This window comes from Leuresthes tenuis, unplaced genomic scaffold (assembly GCF_036924035.1).
Source record: "Leuresthes tenuis unplaced genomic scaffold, fLeuTen1.0.hap1 SCAF_24, whole genome shotgun sequence".
NCBI classification, from domain to species: domain Eukaryota; kingdom Metazoa; phylum Chordata; class Actinopteri; order Atheriniformes; family Atherinopsidae; genus Leuresthes; species Leuresthes tenuis.
The window spans coordinates 3,451,845-3,473,384 of record NW_027325378.1 but is presented as its reverse complement, the minus strand read 5'-3'; the positions used below and the strand labels follow the sequence as shown (position 1 = coordinate 3,473,384).

Genomic DNA, 21,540 nt, shown 5'->3' with positions numbered 1-21,540 from the left:
GGATTTAGATTTATATCAGTATAAGCTTAGTCTAACTCAGGTGATGAGACTGGGAGGTTGTGATATAAGGGTTTGCCTTTGAAACTTCCAAATAGTCCAAATAGCCTCTATGAAGGAGGAGTTAAGGCAGAGATTTCTCCCTGCTGCATTCTACTTAGGTCTAAGGTGATGCTTGACTATGCTGTCTCCTACAGGCTGCTTTCCAGGATTCAGCTGCCAAGCTGGAGGTTGGAATACCTCCAACCCTTTCTCCTATGGGACAGGGATCTTATTTAGATAGAAAGTCTTGCTGACATCAGGCCACATGACAGTGTCAGGCTGGAGTGATGCTGCAGTGATCTCCCTTAGCAACTGAAGCTGATCGTCTCTGAGGTCATATTTGGTGCATCCTTGAGACATCTTTGTTCTGCAGTCTGAGGAGATATACTGGAGGCTAATTGGTGATAACAGAGAAGATGCAGTTCTTCTCACTTCTAAAACTGGGGACGACAATAAGGTGTTACGTTTCGCTATAATCAGGAACGAGCTTGGTTTGAGGGATCTTTCACATATCAGACCATAACAGCATCCTGTCGATAATGTCATTGGGGCTCTCTGCTGGCTTGGGACACCGCTTTGATTCCTGCTCATCCCGTGTCACTTCTGTCGCTGTCGAGGCTTTTTTTTGTTCATCTTTGGTGGCTTTTGACAACAAAAGGGCCCCCTTTCCTAATTCAAGGTGTCCAGCTGTTCGGTGGACTCCCTGAGTTGGAGAACCAGCCTTGAATTTCCTGCGGTGTGTTCCCACCGAAGGAAACTGTGCCAGAGCCTCAGTCACTTCCTGCTGTGAGAGTCCTCCAGCCAATGCACGTTTCTTGCTGCTGAGGAAGGGAATTTGCACAGCTTCAGACCACATCACTCTTTAATACAGAGTGAAACTGTAACTGCGTACTTTTCCCTGGTCAGGGAGTTGCTTCTGATCGATTCTGGCCAGGCCATCGGATGTCTGTGCCGTAAAATGTTTAATTACACATGTATGATATTCGTCTTTGTGATTATTTAAACCATCGGTCCGTGTTGGCGAGTGTAGTTAACTTTGCAAATCTAAGTATCTGGGGTTAAATAGCTAATCCTTGAGCTTTAAGAAGTTCTTTTCTTTTCTTTTCTTTCAAATGGAGCATTGTTGTGGCTTCTTATAACTTCCAGACAGTGTTATAAGAGCTCCCAGCATTTAACTACGGAGACTTAGCATTGTTTATCCTGTAGCATCGGTGGTGGACTTACAGAACAGCTTTAAAGGCTGCTATTTAGAGCCCTATCATCCATATATAATGTTTTACCTATGTTTAATTACACTGTTGAGAGGAGGAAAATAAAGACCCTCGGACCCTGTTTTGTCCCACAGTAACCCACTGAAGGTGAATGTCAAAGACTTTTTCAGTCCAGCTCCAAATCATGGTCCAGTCAGCCTCAAGTTATAAAGCTTCCTAAGGATTCCTGCTCCGAGATCATTGTAAATGAATGATGCTCTCCCCTCGCTTTCCTTAAAGCAAGGCCATGTGCTTTGGTTGTACTCCTAAACACAGTTCTTTGTCCTACATATTGTATGCCAGCACCTATTCTCTCTAAAAAACAAACAGCAGAGGCTCATAAAGAAAAACTGTTAAGAAAGGAGGTGACAAGAAGCAAAAACAAAGATGGAAACGTCTGTCAGAGAACAAAGAACATCTGCGTTCGTGGATGCAGGCGTTCTCTTTTTATTGAGATGCACTGGCACAGCTTTACTTAGAAGGAGCCTTTCTGGGCCGTAACTCTATCGTTGTCCACACCAGCAGACAAAACCCACCGAGGAGTGCTGGGGCTGGGGTGATAGAGGGTGAGCAAACTGTCTGAGTGTCTTTAACAGGCTCTATAATGGACTGTGGTTGTCTTCAATGAGCATCTGTTGGACCCCATGTTTTATGGCCCCATCCTTATTGTGTCTCCAGTGAGGCCTGGAGAGGGGAGGCCCGATGAGTCGAAGCAGACCTAACGTCTGCTGCTTTTAACCCCTCCTTATGGAAATCCAGGTTCCAGCAGAGGTTATAAATCTGATCTGAGGCAATCTCTGTGAATATTCTGTCCATGTGCTCTCAGGCTTTTATTTCACATAAAATACTTCAACTTTAACTCTTACGTTATTGTTTTGTATGAAAATGAATTGATGAAGCATGGGCCAGCTCCTAATAATATGCTGTTTTCAGCAATGCAAGCACTATGTCAGTGTATTAGACTGCTTTGAAGCCTTGAGTTGTGTCTCAGGGTCTTCTGACTTAATGTCAGTGCAGTGGAGTAAATCCCAGTGCAACAGGCACATTCACACCCCAATGAATACGCTGGGGGAAACGTGAGGTTCAATGTCTTTGAGCTGAAATACTAAATCAATAGAATCAAATCATTATGGTGTCAACTAGCAACACTCCTTCTGAACCAAGTGCTTGTGGTTCTTTTGAAAATGACTGTTTCATGAATCCACACTCTTGTTCTGTCAGATCTTGGATATCGACACGTTTTGCTTCGAAAAGGACTAACTTGGCAAAGACCAGGTGCCAAACTCAAGGCATCAAAAGAGTAGGGTAGTATCCCTCCACGGTGGTGTGGAGGTTAGCTCTGTCGCCTGTCTGTGTGGAGTTGTTAGTCCGTGCAGGCATGGGTTCTCTCAAGGTTCTGCGGCTTCCTCTCACCGACCAAAAACATGCATTTTAGGTTAATTCGTGATTCTAAATTGACCACAAGAGCCTTTTTACAGTGGTTAATCTTTGCCTATTGCACATGTGAAACAGTATCTGGTGTTTATGTGTGAAACTAGCATCCCATAAGAGAGGGGACATGGAAAACTGTGTCTGTTAGACATCAACAGCTTTGCACATGGTATATTATATCTTAATTTGTAAGTCGCTTTGGATAAAAGCGTCTGCTAAATACATAAACATAAACATATAATGTGCATTTCTCTCAGGGTAACTTTTGGACAGTGGCAGCACCAACATAAAGTTCTACATGTTTGAATCAAACTAACAGATATTAACATTAACAAGGGGGTCTGCTGGAATATTAAGAGGACTTTATATGTTATTTGATCAGTGATACTAATAAAGCAAGAAGGTAGAAAAGAAATGTGAGAAAAACGCTGTAAAAAACAACGAGGGAGACTATTTTTCAAAGAGGGAGGGCTGCGATTTGTAAGTGATGGTGTATGATGGAGAAACAGGCCTTGGGGTTGCACAGCAGCATGTGGACGTTTATCTCACACTGATTTACTGGGCACAGGGGGGCAGAGGTCTCCCCTCAGAATATCTAATGTCTCTGTGACCAGAACTGTAATCTGTTTGGAGACCTCCAGCTCGCAGATTTACCATATAAATCTGAGACACAGTGTACAGCAGAAGGCCCAGCCTGTGAGTTACAACTCTGGACTGTCTGCACAGAACGCATAAAGTACATATTTCTATCAGAGCCTCGTTGCATATTTAGATTTTCTTCCTCCCGATGTGCTTTCGAAACATAATCTATAACAGACTGCCAGAGGAAACAGTTTTTTTTGTCTTTACAAGAGAATACACAAAGGAAGATATCATCAAAATGCACAATGATAATGGTGACATCTACAGATCTATCACCTGCCAGAAGCTCTCATCCCATCTGCCAGGTTGCCAGCTTTAATGCTGCTATATCATCACGCCTCCATTGCTTTCTCAACACCGTGAATAAGCAGTCACAGGTGCCTCACAACAACACAATTTACAGCTTGATATAAAACTGTCAGGAGGGGATAATAACAGCCCGTGAATGCTTTAGCATCCTTGAACGTCATGTGATTTCACAGAGCTACGCTAAGAGCATCGTCTCCTACTTTCTGCGTTGCAACATGACGGTTCAGAGGTTTTTAATTCGGTGTGTGGCAACACAGAGTTGATAGTGGTGTTTCTGTTGTGGTTTCCCTTTTGAGAAGTACCCACATATCTGATGGTGACTTGCTCTTTGCACTTTTTGGCAAGTCAGATAATTAAAAACAATGTCACGCTTTCATGCCAGAAGTTTAACTTGTACTTCTTACTGATAGCTCATTTTGCTGGAATGATATAGAGCTTTTTTCTTTACGGCTTAAGAGATTTCTCAATACTTTTTTGCCACATTCTCATCACATTTATAAATCAGGTGGTGCACTTTAGTCTGCATTACATACTCTGCTGGGAAACAGGGGAGAGAATCTTAACCGAGCATTTATGTAACGTTTCTGTTGCGCATACCAGTGGTGTACACGAAGGAGGAAATGGGGTACATAAGAGGCCTTCTGCAACCACATGATCCACTAATTGACCTCCAGGGCCATCCTGTGTTCCTGGCAAACTGAGCAACCTCCCAGAGCCTGCCTTTTGTGCCTTGTTTTTCTCTTTTTTTGCAGCCTTTTTGGCGGTGCCTCAAAAGGTTTCACTGCTGCAGCAGTTTACATCATCCAGCACCGCATGCTTCCAAGGAAACTTTGTGGCAACTCAAATAAGATGTGGTCACAGCTTCTATTCAGAAATCTGTGTTAATTTTTCTGTAAATACACAATTTCATGCCAATAGCTACAGTGAACAGCACCCCTGGTCAAAAGTTAAGCGAGTGGAAGATGCATGAACTGAAAAATTAAATATCTTTTCAATGTGAAAATTAGTGTGTTGGTTTTAGTTTTTAGCTAAATTTCAGAGAAAAGGGGAAGAGGAGCATCACAGAAAAGCTCTAAGAAACATCTCAGCAAGGTAATGCTTTTCATCAAGGCATTAATCAGCTTATTTGGGCCCCTGGCTTGTTCATTGCTCTTGGAGCAGCCAGATGATGCAAATTTTAAAGCTTCAGGAGCACTCATTTCCCCGAACCCCGTCAGGCAGATGGCTGCCAGGGGCTCCCCTAAGCAGCTGCCTAGCACTCATAAAGTTGAAATAACTCATGTCCATATGGCAGAATGCCTGAACAGAAGACATCACAGCATTTTCACTTGAGCGTTTCCTCAATTCCTGTTGACATGGACAACAGAAACAAGTTTGTGGAAGGTTTTGAAAACTTTAAATTTGAAAACTGATTCCTACCAAGGCAAAAATGACTGGAAAAATACTTTGGGAAGGTTTAGAAATCTGTGGAGTGGTGCAGTGCTCTGCAAAAATATGACCTGCATGGAAGTAACATCAAGTAGGTTGTAAACGGAGGCCTACCTCTGAATAACACCTAATGGGAAGATGAATAAGTTAAAGCAGAACTTATGAACGCACAGGGATGCGTGTAAATGGAGGAAAAAGGTGCAGAATTTTGTGAAAAGAACACCAACCTGTTGAGCAGCCATTATTTGATCTTGTATTGCAACCAGTGACACTGGGGACATTTAGTGAGGAATGTGGTACATGAAATATCAGATAATCTGGGAAACAAACACCTTCACTCTCCCAAAGTCCCTCAAAGACTCTCAGCTGCTACAAATGTGTTTTACAAAAGCTGTGATTCTTGCCAGGGGAGCATTCAGGAGATGTCAACAACTGAAGTAAAGTAAATGTGACGTTTTTTTTATATATATCTTTTTAATTTGACAAACATCCACCCTGGTGGACGCTTTACAAATGACAAATCCCGTCTGCAGTGCACCGCCAATACGCCAGAGGACATGCCAGTGTTGTCGTATCATTGCACCTCCAAATAATCGAAGAAGAACGGGTTCCTCGGCTAAGGAAAATGGCTGACGTTGAGATGGACATCACGTCCAGAGGAATGAATAATGGCAACGAACACGTGTAAGTCACTTTAGTAAAGATAATTGAACTTGATGATAGTAAGGTGTTAGCGCCTTTAAACGTTCAAAATCAAATGAGAACTGTTAAAGTTGCGGAGGCTAACAGTCGGTAGGTTCCCGTTGTTGCCCGAGCTAGCTAAATCGCATGCTTACGGCTGGCAGACGGTTTTAGCTATCTGGCTAATGTTCTTTTAGCTCGGCTAGCTCTAAGTTTCGTCAAACGCAGCGCATATGTAATTGTACGTCGAATGTATTTATGTGTATTTGCTTCAATAAAGTGTACATGTCGGAGCACACGACGGAAAATGATGTAGTTATAGCGTGTAGCAATTCTAAAATGTAAGTTAGCCTGCTAGTTTTAAGTTTGCTAAAGACGTTTAGCCAATCGAAGCTAATGGCTAAAATCCTCTTGGCGGTTTGTGTCCGGGGAAGAGCTAACAAGTTAAGTTTACATAGGAACACGCTCGTATCGGTGCAACACTGCTTAGATGACCCCCGTCCTTGTAGTTTTTTGTTCGCTACTTGATTACGTTTCGATGAATTTGAAGCTAAATCGACACATTACGTAACCTTGGTTTGCCGCTGTGTTCACGGCGACTTGAGATGCTGTCGTTTGTTTGGTGAAAGCTTCACTGAACCTCAATTTGAACGCGTTATGAAGGCTTCAGTCAATTAGCTCTTAACTGATTCTCCTGTATGCTGCACAGTGTCAGTATAGAAGGTAATACCTTATAATGATGGGCAAGAATAACTTCAGAAAAGCTTTTCTCAACAAGTAGTTTCAGGTTGAAGAGTTTGGATGAAGCCAGTTTCACCACAGCTCAGAAATGTGGGATTTTCAATAGTTCCTGATGGCTTAAAGTTAAAACTTTGATCTGATTTTTCTCTCTTTAATTCACGATTTACAGGGGAAATATGTTGCCTCTAACATGCTAAAATTTAAGAGTCTTCATAGAATCCTCTATCATCCGATCTGTGATCAATGACATTTCTAATCATAGTGTATTTTGTGTTTTTTTCATGTGGTTTTGCACTTGATAGACCTTTCAAATATATATGTTTTGCACATAGATACAACGACATTATTGGCAAGCAATGTGCGAAGATGAGATTAAAATGCATGTATTTAATGCAGAATAAGTGACTCTGTGTCGCAGCACTTGTGTGACATTTTCTGCTCATTTAAAAATGTTCTTTATTAAAACAGGAAGCAGGATCTGGAAAGCCATGAAAGAAGTGGAAATGAGGACAGCGGAGATTTGTCTGAAGAAGAGGAGGAGGAAGAGGTAGGGGTGGACAAGAGCAAGACCTAAATATCTTCAGTGGTATGATGTCATAATCCAGATCTAAACTGTTTGTTTACACTTTTTATTAGCAGCTTGAGACCAGCAATCTTTTTGTTGGGCTCGACTTGTGATGCCAGATGTTCTCTGTCTCTGTGCTTTGATAGTTTTGCCTTTTATTTTTTTCAGACAAGTGAAGCGCAAACAGTGGCAGTCTTATTCATATCTAATGTCACTTAGAGGGTGTCCTTTAGCCTTCATATCCTTATAATGCTCTCTGAATAAGGTTTGAGTTTCCTATGGGAGAATGCTGGTGGCTTAAATATGGATAGAAATCATAGAAAGGTTTAATGACACTGTAGTCCACGTCTATTCTGTTAATTTAATCTTGAAAAGTTAGATATTAAGAATTTGAAGTTGTTGGTTATCTAAAAGCTGAGTTATTTGTAATTGTGAAATCTTTATGTCTTAGGGCCAGGCTGAAACTAATGGTGAGAAGACGGAGGAAGGGTCCAAACATCACAGCAGCAGCGGTAAACACAAGAGGAAAAAACACAAGCATCGCAGTAAGCACAAAAAGCACAAACATGCATCTGATGAAGACAAGGACCGCAAACGCAAGCATCGTCACAAACATAGGAAACACAAACGCAAAGAGGGCTCCTCTCCTTCCGCTGCTGTCCTCTTTGGCTCCTCCACCCACAGAAAGGTGGAGTCCTCCCCCTCCTCTGGAAATCCAAGCCTGGACGACAGGGCCTTATTGGAGGATTTGGAGAAACAGAGGGCGATGATCAAAGCTGAGCTGGACAGCCAGTTGATGGAGGGGAAGGTTCAGTCAGGCATGGGTTTGATCCTTCAGGGGTATAACTCTGGCTCTGAAGAGGATGGAGATGCCAGGTTCAGAAACGGAGAACAGCGTCCAAGGGTCAGCTCAGGTAAACCCATATCTCCCAGAGGGGGGAAAGGTGGGAAATCAAGACGGGACTCAACAGAGGGCAGTAAGTCCAGCGCTAAACGTCGTAGTCGGAGTAAGTCTGCAGATAAGCCAACAAAGGAGTCGAAGCAGGACAAAGGGACCAAAAGCACCAAGGATACAGGTGTTAAAGACAGAGGTCGTGGCAGGAGCAGGTCGAAAGACAGAAAGCCCTCAGACAGCGTTAACCGGTCCAAGGAGAGAAGGAAGTCCAGTTCTCCTTCCAACTTAAGAAGTGAGCAGAAAGTCATTCGTCCCGATAAACGTTCCTCTCCACAGCGGGATGACAAACCAAACCAGGACAGACCCAGCCGTCGGTCCAGGTCGCCTATACGAGAGCGGCCAAGTCGCTCCGATCCTGACCGGGACAAACGGCCTGCCAAGTCCCCATCCAAGGACACTTCATTGGGAAAAGAGAACCGTTCCCCTCATAGACGGGGGGCCCACAGCCCCACGAGGAAACGCAGTGCCTCCCCTCGCCATAGAGACTCCCATCACCTGTTGGCCGGTGCTTCTGAAAGGGCATCGAAACAGAGCCACTCTCCATCAAGAACAAGATCTCCACCCAGGAGAGGCCGCAGCCGCTCGCCAGACCTCAGGAGGAGGGATGCTGACCGGCAGGACTCACCGCTGAGGTTAGTCTGCAGTAATTTAAGCAGTGTGTCCAAAGGTGCTCCTACACATGTTGGGATAAATTCCTTTTAAAACAGCAGAAACGAGTTAAAACAGACAGGATGATGCAGATTAATCTCTGGCGTTGCTGCAGGAAGCGCTCTCGGGCGGATCTGGGACCTGGCAGAGACAGATCACGAGAGATGAGTCCCAGGGCGTCCTCTCGCCGCAGGCTGAGCCGCTCACCTCTAAGGAGGAGGTCCGCGTCGCTGCGACGGCGCTCTCGCTCTTCACCCCGCAGACGAAGCAGGACTCCGCTGGGACACAGGTGGCGGTAGCTCATATTTCACTCCACAGTCACTGCTTAGGACAGAAGGTGTTTGTTTGTGTTGCTGCAGCAGTTTATTAAAAAAAAGTCCAAGCCCAACTTCAGCTTTCACTTTGTCCTGATGCAGGAAAAGACCTTTTTGTGGCTTTATTGAGCTGATGTGTCATCGCTTGTCATGCATGTGTTGCAGGTCCGGGGAGAGAGACAGATATGGGAGACTCCGGCAGTACCGGCGCTCAATGTCCCGTGATCGGGGGAGGAGAAGGCGGCGCAGCAGAGATGAAGACAAGTTCAAAGGAAGCCTGTCAGAGGGGATGAAAGTTGACCAGGAATCCTCAGGAGAAGAGTTGTGAGTATTAGTTTTATACATCGGTAAAGTTTGTTTGTGATGTTTTCATTCGTTTGAGTTGTAAATGCAGAGGAAAACGTTAGCGTTAGCATGCTTGCTGCAGGTTATTGCAGCTGCTCTGCTGTCAGTAAATCAAAGGAAATGTATTTGCAAAGAGTTTTAAATGAAGGCAACAAGTCAGCAAAACTTTTTAAGATGCAGCATTGTGTTTTCAATAAGTCTGACATGTGTAACCGATACTTAGCTTCACTGTTTTCACACGGACCCGCATGATTTAATGCTGGTTCTCGCTCTCAAATCCTGGCTTATGTTCGCAGGCTGGAGGATTTTGAAGGTGAAGAGGTGGATGAAGAAGCTCTCATCGAACAGCGGCGCCAGCAGCGCAAGGCCATTGTCCAGGTGGGTTTTAAAAAGGATTTGGTGGCTGGAAGCTGATGTGAAGCTGATGTGCAGCTGATGTGCAGCGGTCCTCAGCTCCTCTCCTGCTTTGTGCACAGAAATACAAAGTTTTGAACGAAGACTCCAACATGGTCTCGGAGCCCAGCAGCCCTCAGAGCAGCACGCGCAGCCGCTCGCCATCACCCGACGACATCTTGGAGCGGGTCGCCGCAGACGTCAAGGAGTACGAACGCGAGAACCTCAACACCTTCGAGGCCAGCATCAAAGCCAAGCACAACCTCATTGCCCAGGAGAAAGACGGTAGTGTGATGTTGGGCTTTTAAAACGTTTTTAAGGACCTGTTGGCGTACAAGGCCAACTGAATGAACCACATCGTAATGTGTGTGCTCCCGGTTAACTGCACGTGTCCACATGTTAGAAAGTTATTCAGAAATAGTCCTGGATGCACAAATCCGGTACTTGTTACCACTATGTGCAGACTGTTGAAATTTAAGTTGCCGTGCACACAGGTCACTGTGCTAAACTCTGATAAAGATGCTACTCCCAGTCTGTGAAGCTCCTCCTTATCTGCTGCCATCTTTTTCAAACACTAAATGCCAGGATTTTGCCACCAAGCTTTCCCTTATTCTGACAAACTGAATCTGACAGAAAACCTTTACCCTGCCTTTCAATTTGAAGCATAGCTGCACATTAATGTCGGCACCTCCCTGCAGCTGGCTGGACTTTTCACATGAGCACAGGCGCACTGAACACTAACCAAAGTCTCTACATGGTAATCAGTGGCTTGATGTGTGTGACAAATGCAGGTGTGTGATGCAGGGATTTTAATTTTCTTTCTTTCTGTCATGTGTTCATTCAGTTGCTGGCTTGTAATCCAAAGCCTGGTTGTGTCTGCCACCTGCAGCATGTTTTGATCTCTGCAGAGTATGTGAATCAAACACATGTTCCAGATATACTGTTTTACAATCCGGTGTATGAACCCAAGGACTCACCTCCTGTTGGGATGGTTTTTCCTTTTCTTTTTCTTTCTGTCTTTGTTTCAGGAGCCAACCCAAAGAAGCCTTCAGCGCCTGACATGTTTATAGAGTCTGACGACATGTTTGCTGCTGACTTTGATGTAAGAGCTCAGTTGTTAAGCTCTGGATGGCGTCTGAACATTGATTTTCTGCATTAACTGGCTTGGTTTGACGTTTCAGGAGAATATAATTGTTTTTGTGCTGTCTCTGCAGAATGCTAGGATGCGAGCAGCAGGTGTAGGAAAGGACTTCAAAGAGAACCCCAACCTCAGGGACAACTGGACCGATGCCGAGGGTTACTACAGTAAGTGCTTGCTCTAAGATACCTGCAGCTGCTGCAGCTTGGTCAGTAACGGTAATGATTGTGTTGCAGCAGATTTATGGATTGTGTGGTTATTTAGGGGTGAACATTGGAGAGATACTGGACAAGCGCTATGATGTGTACGGCTACACGGGCCAGGGTGTGTTCAGCAACGTGGTCAGAGCCAGGGACACTGCCAGGGCCGGCCAGGAGGTGGCAGTCAAGATCATCAGAAACAACGAGCTCATGTGAGTCGCACCATTTTGCAGGAAATATATTTGTTACGTGACTGCCAACGCTTCGTGATTCAAATGAAATGCATTTTGATTAACAGGCAGAAGACCGGTTTGAAGGAGTTGGAATTCCTCAAGAAGCTTAACGATGCTGATCCTGATGACAAGTTCCACTGCCTTCGCCTTTTCCGGCACTTCTACCACAAGCAGCATCTTTGCCTGGTGTTTGAGCCTCTGAGGTAATGTGCACACTTCGGTGGCCACTGCAGCATTCATCTGGTGAGCGCTCCTGTTCACGACATGTCTCATTTGTAGTATGAATTTGCGGGAGGTGCTGAAGAAATACGGAAAGGATGTCGGGCTCCACATCAAAGCTGTGCGATCTTACAGCCAGCAGCTCTTCTTGGCGCTCAAGCTGCTCAAAAGATGCAACATCCTCCATGCTGACATCAAGCCAGATAATATCCTGGTACCAACAGAGTGATCACTCTACTCAGATCAGGTTGTATGACCACTAAAACGGCAGCAGCGTGGCTAACATTTGTTTTCTTTAAAAGGTGAACGAGTCTAAAACCATTTTGAAGCTTTGTGACTTTGGCTCCGCGTCACATGTTGCAGACAATGACATCACACCATATCTGGTCAGCAGATTTTACAGAGCTCCTGAGATAAGTAAGTTGAGCTGCTTCTCTCCTCATCACCAGTGATCAGCGTCTTCCAGGCTTCTCCTTTACTTACTTTCTGTTTTCTCTCAGTCATAGGAAAGCCTTATGATTATGGCATCGACATGTGGTCCGTCGGCTGCACTCTCTATGAGCTTTACACCGGCAAAATCCTCTTTCCTGGATCTTCCAACAATCACATGATCAAGCTGGCAATGGACCTCAAGGGCAAGATGCCCAACAAGGTAACGTTGCATCATGTTATTTCAGCTCCTTTCCTCCAGTGTTCCACGCAGTGTTCAACAAGTGATGCAATGTTGTGGATTCTGTCTTCAGATGATCCGTAAAGGCTTGTTCAAAGACCAGCACTTCGATCAGAACTTGAACTTCCTGTACATTGAAGTAGACAAAGTGACAGAAAGGGTGAGACTTTTCCTTTTTTTCATGTGCTGCAACATTTAAATTCACTGCTTTTCAAGATCTGACAGCAAGTACTTCTTTTTATACCCGAATCCCCTCTCATCCTCTCTGTTGTGCCACATCAGGAGAAGGTGACTGTAATGAGCACCATCAACCCCACCAAAGACCTGCTGGCGGACATGATAGGAGGCCAGCGACTGCCTGAGGACCAGAGGAAGAAGGTAATGCAGCTGAAGGACCTGCTGGATGGCACACTGATGCTGGACCCGGCCAAACGCATCAGCATCAACCAGGCTCTGCAGCACCCGTTTATCCAGGAGAAGATCTGACACCCTGAAGGCAACACACTCCCAGAGCGGACGGACAGAACCAACCACTAAACCAGCTCTGACAGGAACTCTGCAGCGCGGCCGACCCGTGGACTTAGTTTCAGAATGTCATCAAGTTTAGTTCTTCCTCAGCATCATTTTGTTAATGGATACATTATTATTTTATTGTAAATAGATCGTTGAAATGGTAGCCACTCTCAAAGACACTGATTTTTGCGATTTTCATTGTAAACTTCCCTTCATACCCCACAATGCAGATATCTTTTTCTTTTTATTTAACTGGCATTGGAGCGACGGATGTTTAAGAAGAATTTCCTGTAAATACTGTATCTCTCATGCATTAGCAGTTACAAGCAGCTGAATTTTTGTCGTAGTTGCAGACATCATCACACACCTTTCTTCTTCTTTTTTTTTTAACCACATTGCTCATCGTGGGGCGATGCATGCTTTTGAATGTGCACCCTTTGTGCTCTAGGTTTCAGTGGTGCAGGCCTGTGTAAACGCTCTGCATGTGCATCAGTGTCCCACATGTAACAGCAGCCCTCCTCACCTTCTCACTGCATCCTCAACAGTCGAGGCCTGAGCTGAAGGATTAGATGCATATTATGCATTTCTTGATCAAGATTTTTTTAATTTTCAAACCAGGTAGTCATTGTTCACTCTTTTTATTTGATTTTTTTTTAACCCTCCTCTCCCTCCAACACTCTGGCTCGGTCTTGGCTCTTAAGGCTTTCACATTCAAGTGCCTCCTATATGAGCCCGGTGTGCTAAAACACCGAACTTTGTTGGCCAATAAAAGCCACACCTGTGACCCTCCCCTCCTAATGTTGTATATAGTCCATAGTTACTGTCCTTTCATGTATGAGCAATTTGTTTCTTTCCATTAAGTGGTAAAACCAATCTTGTGATTTCAATAAAGAATAGTTGTGAAAACTCTGCTGAAAGAGTATAAGACGGCTTTTTAGTAATAAAACGTTTCCTGTTGTGTACAAGACACCTCTTCTTTCAGAAGTCCGTTGTATCGGTTCTTAGAGCAAAGGATGCATCGATAAATGGGGAAATATGTGAAAACTGCACTGACTGAAAAAGTATTTTAAATGCAAACCCGATAAGATCCTTCTGTAGGTGTAAAGGCAGTTAAAGAAAGGCCTTTTTTTATGGTTTGAGAGGAAAAAAAGAAGCAGTGGCTGCAGATTTGGTGCATCAAAATGTAAAGAGGTTTTACATTTTGATGCACCAAATCTGCGTCCAGCTGTAAGAATTGTAACAATTGTTTGGGTGTCCCACTTCTCTGCATTTTCATCTTGATTACACTTGTGTTGAGCTCCCTAAAAAGCTTAATGGGAAGCTCGCTTAGAAAAGAGTCGCATTTTTCTCCGTTTGGAAAGTAGGGGGGTTGATGCAAGAGCTCTCTGCTAGCAGAGTGCACTAAAAGGGGCTCTGATAGCAGCTGATGGGCTGTCAACCTGAAGGAGAGCGTAAATACATGTAGGCTGTAGTGGGATAACCACCGGTAAAGATGAATGAATTGGCGCGCTAACACCTTCTGGCTTTAATCTCAACACAGAGAGGCGAGGACATGATTGCTCTTTATGTGGATGTGTAACCAAACAAGTCATTTGTGACTATCAAATTCATGAGAGCAGAATTCAAACGCTGCACAGCTCTGACAAGATGATGTGAGTTCCTGTGGTGGCCTGTAGGGGGCATCACATGCACTAGCTATTCTCTGAACCTCATGTTTGTGGAACTTTGTATTTTTACGGTTACATATTCCTCAACACCGCTCTGCAGCTGTATCCGGATCTTATTGGGTGAAGATGCTTAAGATTCAGTCTGATTAGCTGATGAGTTCGATTTGTGGTGCTTTGAAGTGGCTGTGTGCCGGATTACAAAAGGCACCTTTATCCTCTACATTTGGTTAAGAGTCCTCGTAAAATCGGCCATAATTCAAACCAGCATGTTTCATATATTGTGGAAACAATCGCATAAAAAAGAAGAGAGACTTAAAATATAATTTCCGTTTTTTTTTTTTTTATTAAAACCATACAAACATTTGTTGTCAGTTATAAAAGAGCAAAGAGGCTCTTCTGGCGGAGGGTGCAGCGCTGGGCACTAATCTCTGAGCCAGATCCGCCTGGCCTCTGCCCAGGGCCTGGGAATCCCTGCTTTCAAAGTCACTTTTTTCTTTTATTGGTCCCAGGTACTCCACATTTCCTTTGCTAAACCTACAGAAAGAGTAATGTATTTACATTATGTATATATATATGTATATATACATATATATATACGTACATACATATATATATGTATATATATATATTTAAAAAAGCACAATAAATGCTAAGAAAAATCAAAGAAAAGTAGAATGCACTTCGCAAATCTTGACTTTTCTGATATTCAGACTTTTCTTAATATAAATGTTCTGTCATTTTATCTTTTTTTCAGGTGTCGCGAGACACATTACATGTTTAATTCTTATTTGTTCATTATTCACAATGGAAGATTGGCAGTGATCTCTCTCTCTCTCTCTCTTTACCGACAGGCAGATACGATTAAGGCACAGACCTCAGTGATTCCCTTCTTTCAAAGGAAATGATTTCTACTTCTTTGAAATAACAAAACACCATCAATACACAGCTACAAAAAAGACAAAAGTACCAAAGAACAATAAAACAGTTTGTACCTCATTGCTCTGACGCTGAATTAAAGGTAGGCTACTCAATATTCTGTGTGCAGTCGAAGAAGACTGCAAGGCAATACTAACACTGTTGACAAAGTCACTGCAATACTTGATGGCAGTACACATTCTGAATTTTAAGAGCTTTGGAGAAAACAATACAGATGATTTCCTATAAAACAAAACACATCACCTTACAGCACCTTACATGTGCTGGGAACCGTATCGTGTGTTGGTCATTAAGACAGTTTTAAACCACAGAAGTACTCATATCAATTAATTGGGAGCATACATAGAGCACCAAATCCAGGACCGAGCGTCCGTTTACACATCAGCTCCGAACAACCGTGCAATCCAACATCGAAAATCCGACCACAAACAGAATATAAAAACACTGTTATATACACTTGTGAGTACCTTACCAGACTAACTAAATCAAGCCGTTTAGATATCAAGTCGACGACAATCTACGGAGCCTTGAAGGCGTGGATGTGTGGTCCGTTTTTTTTTTTTGGACTCGACAAAAACACCACTTGGTAAAACTTGGTAGAAGCACGGAAACATTTACAGCTTCACAAAAGTAACGTACAAACAAACCGACAACAAATGTAAATATACCACTTGTTAAAACCTATGATATATATATATAAAGTTGTCCGGGCCAGTTAAATGATTGAGCCACGTCTCACTCGCCATGTCAAGAAAAGATTTAGAGGTTTTGTACCTGTGGGATTAGACTGGTTGACAACTGGCACGTGGGCTAGTGTGTGTACTTATATAGACAGTGTTCCTTGTTTAACTCGAGTACATGCATTTTTACAAACGGGGAGTACAGCAAAAACTGACAATACACAGAATACTGATTCAAGAAAGTGAGCTTTTGCACACCATCAAAGGGAGGGGCTTCCAAAAATAGCCTCCATTCCAGAAAAGGAATATAACTATTCATCTATACATATTTTTGACACATCCCAGTTCTGTGTGGGATGACGTTATTACGAAATAAAAGGGTTTGGCAACTGCTGTTCCAGAACACTTCTAAGTACTTAATGAAGTTCTCATAATTGCCACGTTTTTTTTGTCTTGATCTTCACATACACCAAAGTTTTCTCTTCCTTTTTCCATTTTTTTCCTATAGGAGGAGAAAGCAGAGAGAAAGAGCAGCTACTGCATGATAGCTAAGAACTTGCTCTCCTCAGCCAGGGAGGTGAGGAGAGAGCTCATGTCCCCTATGGCCATGTTGTTTAGGCCCGGGGCCACACTGTGGAAGGTAGCAGATGCTCGAGGGGTGGTGAGACGTGACGAGGTCCTGGACAGGCCCTGGAAGATGGAGGGACTCAATGCCCCCGAGACCAGGCTACCCTGGTCATAGCCATCCTCCAGCATGGCACCAAAGTCCAGATTCACCCCTTCATCTAATGCATTGGGCACATGGCCATCCACTGTGCTGGTCACTTGGTCTGTTCCAGGGGAAGGAAGGGCAACTGAGTTTCCATTACCACCAACCGGACCCCCAGGCTCAACTATGGAGTCCAGCAAGTTTTGATCCTCCAGAACGGGGAATGAGGAGGCCTTGCAATCTACTGGTTCATAAGAGAGGCAGGCCGCAAAGCCCTGCTCTAAGTATCCATGGTCTGAGTTCTCCAGTTTCAGCCCAGATACTTGGTGTGCCAAAGAACACTGGTCTCCACTTCTCTGCAGTTGTTGTGGTTGGTTGGAGCTCTCAGAACTGAGGTACTGCTGTGTCCTGTTGAAGTTTCTGTAACTATTGGTCGGTGGGTGAGGGGCATGTACCAGCCGATTGTGATAAGGAGCAGTTCCCTGGGAGAGGCTGGGAAGGCTGTCCATAGGGGCCCTGCTAAGAACTAGGTTGTTTCCAACCTGCCAAGCGGTGCTACTGCTCTGTTTCTGAGGTCCATTGGACACCTGTCGTTTCAGGGCCTGGTGAGGAGGTCCATCAATGATCTGCAAGAAGTTTGACCTGCCAAAGGTGTTTGTAGAGTTGTCACCTGTACCTCGCATCTCCATGCAGGAGTTAAGGGGTGTCTCTAGCTTCACCCCAGGGTTGACACAGCAAGGACTTTGAGACTGATTAGGCTGGCTGCAGCTATTCTGGAAATCAGTGGACACCTGCTGCTGAACCACCATGTTTCCAAACCGGCCAAAAGGTGCTGAGGTGGGTCCATGTTCTGTGTTGGGCCACCTTCCACAATATAAATGGTGGTTTCGTCCCCTCTGAGGAGACCTTTCAGCACTCCCGGAGCTCACTTCATTCCATTGGATGGGAAGCTTACTGGGGCTCTTCCTCTCTGCTATCTGCTGCTGTTGGAGACTATGGGAGCCAGGGAAGATCCCATTCAACCCTAAAGCCTGGATTGCCTCCACAGACTGATGGGAGGTGTCCCTTTGACCAGAAGCTATTTGGTCCTCACTGTGAAGGTAGGGGCCATTTTCCATCTGAACTTGGGAGTGGAGATACTGCACCAGGTCATCTGGCAATATATCCTCATCCCCGAGCAACAGGCCAGCCTCCCCATCGTCCTCCATGGCCAGAGCCTCTAAGGCTGCATGTTCTGCAATGCTAGAAGTATATGATGAGTGCTGCAGGTTGCCCTCTGAGCGTGTGTAGTTCTGTAGGCTAAAATTGCGAGATTCAGTTGAAGTATGGTGAGCCAGAGAGGGAAGAGGGTGGAGATTACTAAGGCTATTGAAGCGTTGCACCGGGGGCAAACTGAAAGTGTCAGGAGCCTGTGTCCGCACTGGATCACTGGCCCTCCGGTTCCCATTAAGCGGACCCTCGCCGGGATATAAGACCCTTCTCCGGTTACCTGCATGTCCCATATATCCATTGTTATACCCGTTAGTGCCTTCACTGCAGCGAGGTGGCCTTACCAGAGGTGGCAAACAGGGGTTGCTCCCACCCTCATCCATCATGGCCATGCGAGTCTTCAAGCTCATGCGCTCCATGTTGGGTAGAGGTGTGGGAGGCGGGCCGCCAGTAGCTGCGGCATACTTGGCTTTAAGGTGGTAGTGCTGTGCTGGGGTTAAAGTGAGCATCCCCCGTGACCCTCCTCCTGCTCCTCCTATGCCTACTCCTCCTACACCTCCACAGCCCCCACCGGAGAACATCCCTCCACCCCCTCCTCCTGCCCCACCTCCATAGTGGCTAGCCTCACTGGACCGGCGGGAGGCATCAGTGGAAATGGGGTCGTAAGAGTCGGTGGAGCTGAGGTTGTGGAGGCGGCGGTGGTGCGCGACCGCCATTGTGCCCTCGCTCTGGGAAGCCTGGCTGGAGCGTCGACTGGAGAAGCAGGGGGAGATGCCTGATGAGCGTCGGCTGCTGCTCAAGTAGGCTGAACTGGTGGCACTACCACTGCTGTCACGGCGGTCTCGGAGCAAATTGAGCACCGTTAGCTCTGTGCTGCCTAGCTCAGCATGAGCAGGTGGCTGAGGAGCAGACACCCCCCACTGCCTGCCCAGACAGGATCCTAAAGAGATGCACAAAGACGAGCAAATAAAGAAAGTTAGAACACTGACGGAGAGAAAATGCAGGACAATGTGTGGTGAAAGGAATATTACCAGAGGATGAGAGTGAAGAGGCCAAATAAGTTAAGTCTAAGTGTGGAGAGATTTCTAAAACAGATGGTACCATAACTGGCTGCATTTGGCCATGAAACATTACATTACATGCTATACTCTCTGATATGATATACAGCTTGATATGGTTTTGATAGCATTTTGCAGCGGAACAGTAAATTTTAAGCATTTGGTTCTGCCTGAATCCTTCAGCCAAAATGGGCAAGATTTCATTCGGGATAATTCAGTTGTGTAAATTCTGTCTCTAGGTGCTTTATTCTGGTTAAATGACCTCAAAATGTGAGGGCTCCGGACTTTGTTTGTTTAGTAACATTCTAACTTGGATCTCAAACTGGACCTAAATCAAATAAAAGTTAAATAAAAGACCTTACCCTTCCCCTGGATGTTGGGCACTGCAGAACCTTTGGGGGGCGGTGTAGGGGACAGGGGCCCCAGCCTGGGCAGCGCTCCATTCACTTGCTTCAGCCTCTCCATCTTCAAGTGCTCCATCCAGCGCAGAGGGCGGCCAATGCTTCGCCTCGCCTGCAGGGTCAACATGGCTGCGGTTGCTGTGGAGACGGTGGAGTCCATGATGGGGGCCGGCTCACCCTCACACTCCTCGTCCACCTCCTCTTCATTTTCCTCCTTCTCCTGGTCCTCCTCCAGCCCCTCCCCTGGCGAGCGTCCGGCGCTCACAGCAAGCTGGACTCCACTGCAGGGATAGGTGCAGATGGGGGACTGGTCACTGCTGCATGTAGACTGACCGCCAGGGCTTGGCTGAGACGTCTGACAGACACAGAAAAAGAAGAAGTAGATAAATGGAGGATCATCAAGTTTAGCTCCAAGCAGGGATACACAGTGTTAAATGTCACAGACAATGACGCTGGACGCAGTCCTCGTAACATCAGACAACAACAAGTATTGAATCCACAAACCATTAGGAAATATAAATGTAGTCATGGGTTCGTGGGATGAGTGTGGCTCTGATGGCTGAGCCGACAGAAACTCTGTGGATGACACAGCTAACCATTTCTTCTTCAATCGCAAATCATCATTCATCCTATTTATTCATCCATTCTATGTGGAAGTTTTTTGTCATGAATTCATGGATAACATGTGCAGTTGGCTTCATACTCTTTGGGCTTGTGGTTTATTAGCATTTGTTGGGGTTTTCCAGGGTTCATTCGGGATTTGTTGTTGTTCGAGGCTCACGCTTGTACTTTAGCGCCCTCTATGTGTGACATACAACATCACGTGTGCTGGGGAGAATATCATCCGCAGCCCGTATTTAATCCTCAGGGATCATGAATTTGTTCAACCTTGATGAAGGCGTTAGTTTGCTTGGCTACACTGGAAGAATAATCAGAAAATTTCCCTCGTTTTTTTCAATGATCTCATAAAATTGCTGAAGTTGTGAGTATGAAGAGCAATCTGCTCTCTTTCAGGAAATAAAAAAAGGTGTTTGGTGGGTACAACATTACTCAGGCAATAGTAATGCCTCCTCATATGACCCCCGATAAAAAAGAAAAACACTTCAAAGGGCAAAATCATGTTTTGGGTTGTTTTCAGAGAAAAGGCAAATAGGATAAAAGGTCTCAAAAGAGACCGGCTAAAGTCTAATTAAATTGTTTACAGAGTTTTATGAACTATGTGGCACTAAGGAATAATGAAATCGCTTTTCTTGGCAGCAAGTATCAGAAATGTTGGAAGACTCTTCACCCTGTTTACCAGGGAGAGGATTTGGCTGCAGCCTTGGACAGTATCAGGCATAGTCACAGTGTCCTTGCAGTTCTGCCCAAAGGCATGGCCACTCCCCACAAAAATGCATCGGCTTTGGTAAATATCAAAGTGCTGTACAATGAGATGAGGGAAAAAAATCTTTTTATGGCTGTGAGGGATGAGAAACCGAGACCTACGATGAGAGCAAATCTTTACCGTTTGGGGTGAAAGTATCAAGCAGTTGAGACACGATGAGAAAAATCATGATTAGATGAGAACGAAAAGAAAAAACGAGAGACTTGGAAAGAATATTTTACTAATACAATGCGACACCTATCTCACCTGATTACCCACTGTCCTTAGGAAGGGACGGAGAGAAATGCCGAAGCATTGGACAGAGGAAAAGATGCACTCATTAGAAGATTTCAGTGTTAAATGTGCCGGTATGTTAGATTAATTCCAGAAAGGGTGTTAAAAAAAAGTCTAAACAAAGGAATCAAAGTGATTCTGAAACCTAAAATAAAGTCTTACCATGGGCTTCTCTGTTTTGATGGACTTGACCTGCAGACATTCATCCTGTTTTGAGGTAGCATGGTTGTACTCCCTTTGGTCCGTGTACCCACCCAGGGGCAGTTGCCCCGGCGACCTGCCCTGGCCGTTGCCCCCCGGCTCCCGTGGCTGGGGCGGAGGGCGTGGGTAATCTCCACGCTGTTTCTTGGTGACGTGCGCCTCAGGCCCGTGCACGGTCTTGACGTGCTTGCGTAAGGAGCTGGGATCTGTGTAGCGCTTGGTGCAGCCTGTTATTTTACACACATACGGTTTCTAAAAGAGAAGAGAGAGCAGAAGTCAGTAAACTGGCAAATTAAAGGATGACCGAC

At 45.0% G+C, this 21,540-nt stretch overlaps 2 protein-coding genes across 5 annotated transcripts in view; one reads left to right on the top strand and one right to left on the bottom strand.

Annotated features, from left to right (window-relative positions):
- The first annotated feature begins 5,674 nt into the window (after nucleotides 1-5,674).
- prpf4bb (pre-mRNA processing factor 4Bb) lies at nucleotides 5,675-13,625 on the top strand. Of its 2 annotated transcripts, none has more exons than XM_072378028.1 (16): nucleotides 5,675-5,783; nucleotides 6,990-7,068; nucleotides 7,538-8,673; nucleotides 8,805-8,978; nucleotides 9,169-9,327; nucleotides 9,645-9,726; nucleotides 9,825-10,026; nucleotides 10,770-10,843; nucleotides 10,956-11,046; nucleotides 11,144-11,291; nucleotides 11,378-11,515; nucleotides 11,592-11,745; nucleotides 11,834-11,948; nucleotides 12,032-12,183; nucleotides 12,275-12,361; nucleotides 12,484-13,625. In XM_072378028.1, the coding sequence occupies exons 1-16, from the start codon at nucleotides 5,725-5,727 to the stop codon at nucleotides 12,685-12,687; spliced, it is 3,054 nt and encodes a 1,017-aa protein (XP_072234129.1). In that variant the 5' UTR covers nucleotides 5,675-5,724; the 3' UTR covers nucleotides 12,688-13,625. The 2 variants fall into 2 exon arrangements, with proteins under 2 accessions (XP_072234129.1, XP_072234128.1); XM_072378027.1 differs by having other exon boundaries at nucleotides 8,805-8,984.
- A 1,085-nt stretch (nucleotides 13,626-14,710) lies between these two features.
- gli3 (GLI family zinc finger 3) overlaps nucleotides 14,711-21,540 on the bottom strand; it is a 92,702-nt gene continuing 85,872 nt past the window's right edge. For all 3 annotated transcript variants that reach the window (XM_072378659.1, XM_072378661.1, XM_072378660.1), the window contains exons 13-15: nucleotides 21,194-21,484; nucleotides 19,336-19,729; nucleotides 14,711-18,855 (exon numbers count right to left, since the gene is read on the bottom strand). In XM_072378659.1, the coding sequence (XP_072234760.1) occupies nucleotides 16,532-18,855; nucleotides 19,336-19,729; nucleotides 21,194-21,484 (3,009 nt within the window). In that variant the 3' untranslated portion in view covers nucleotides 14,711-16,531. The remainder of the gene's footprint in view (nucleotides 18,856-19,335; nucleotides 19,730-21,193; nucleotides 21,485-21,540) is intronic.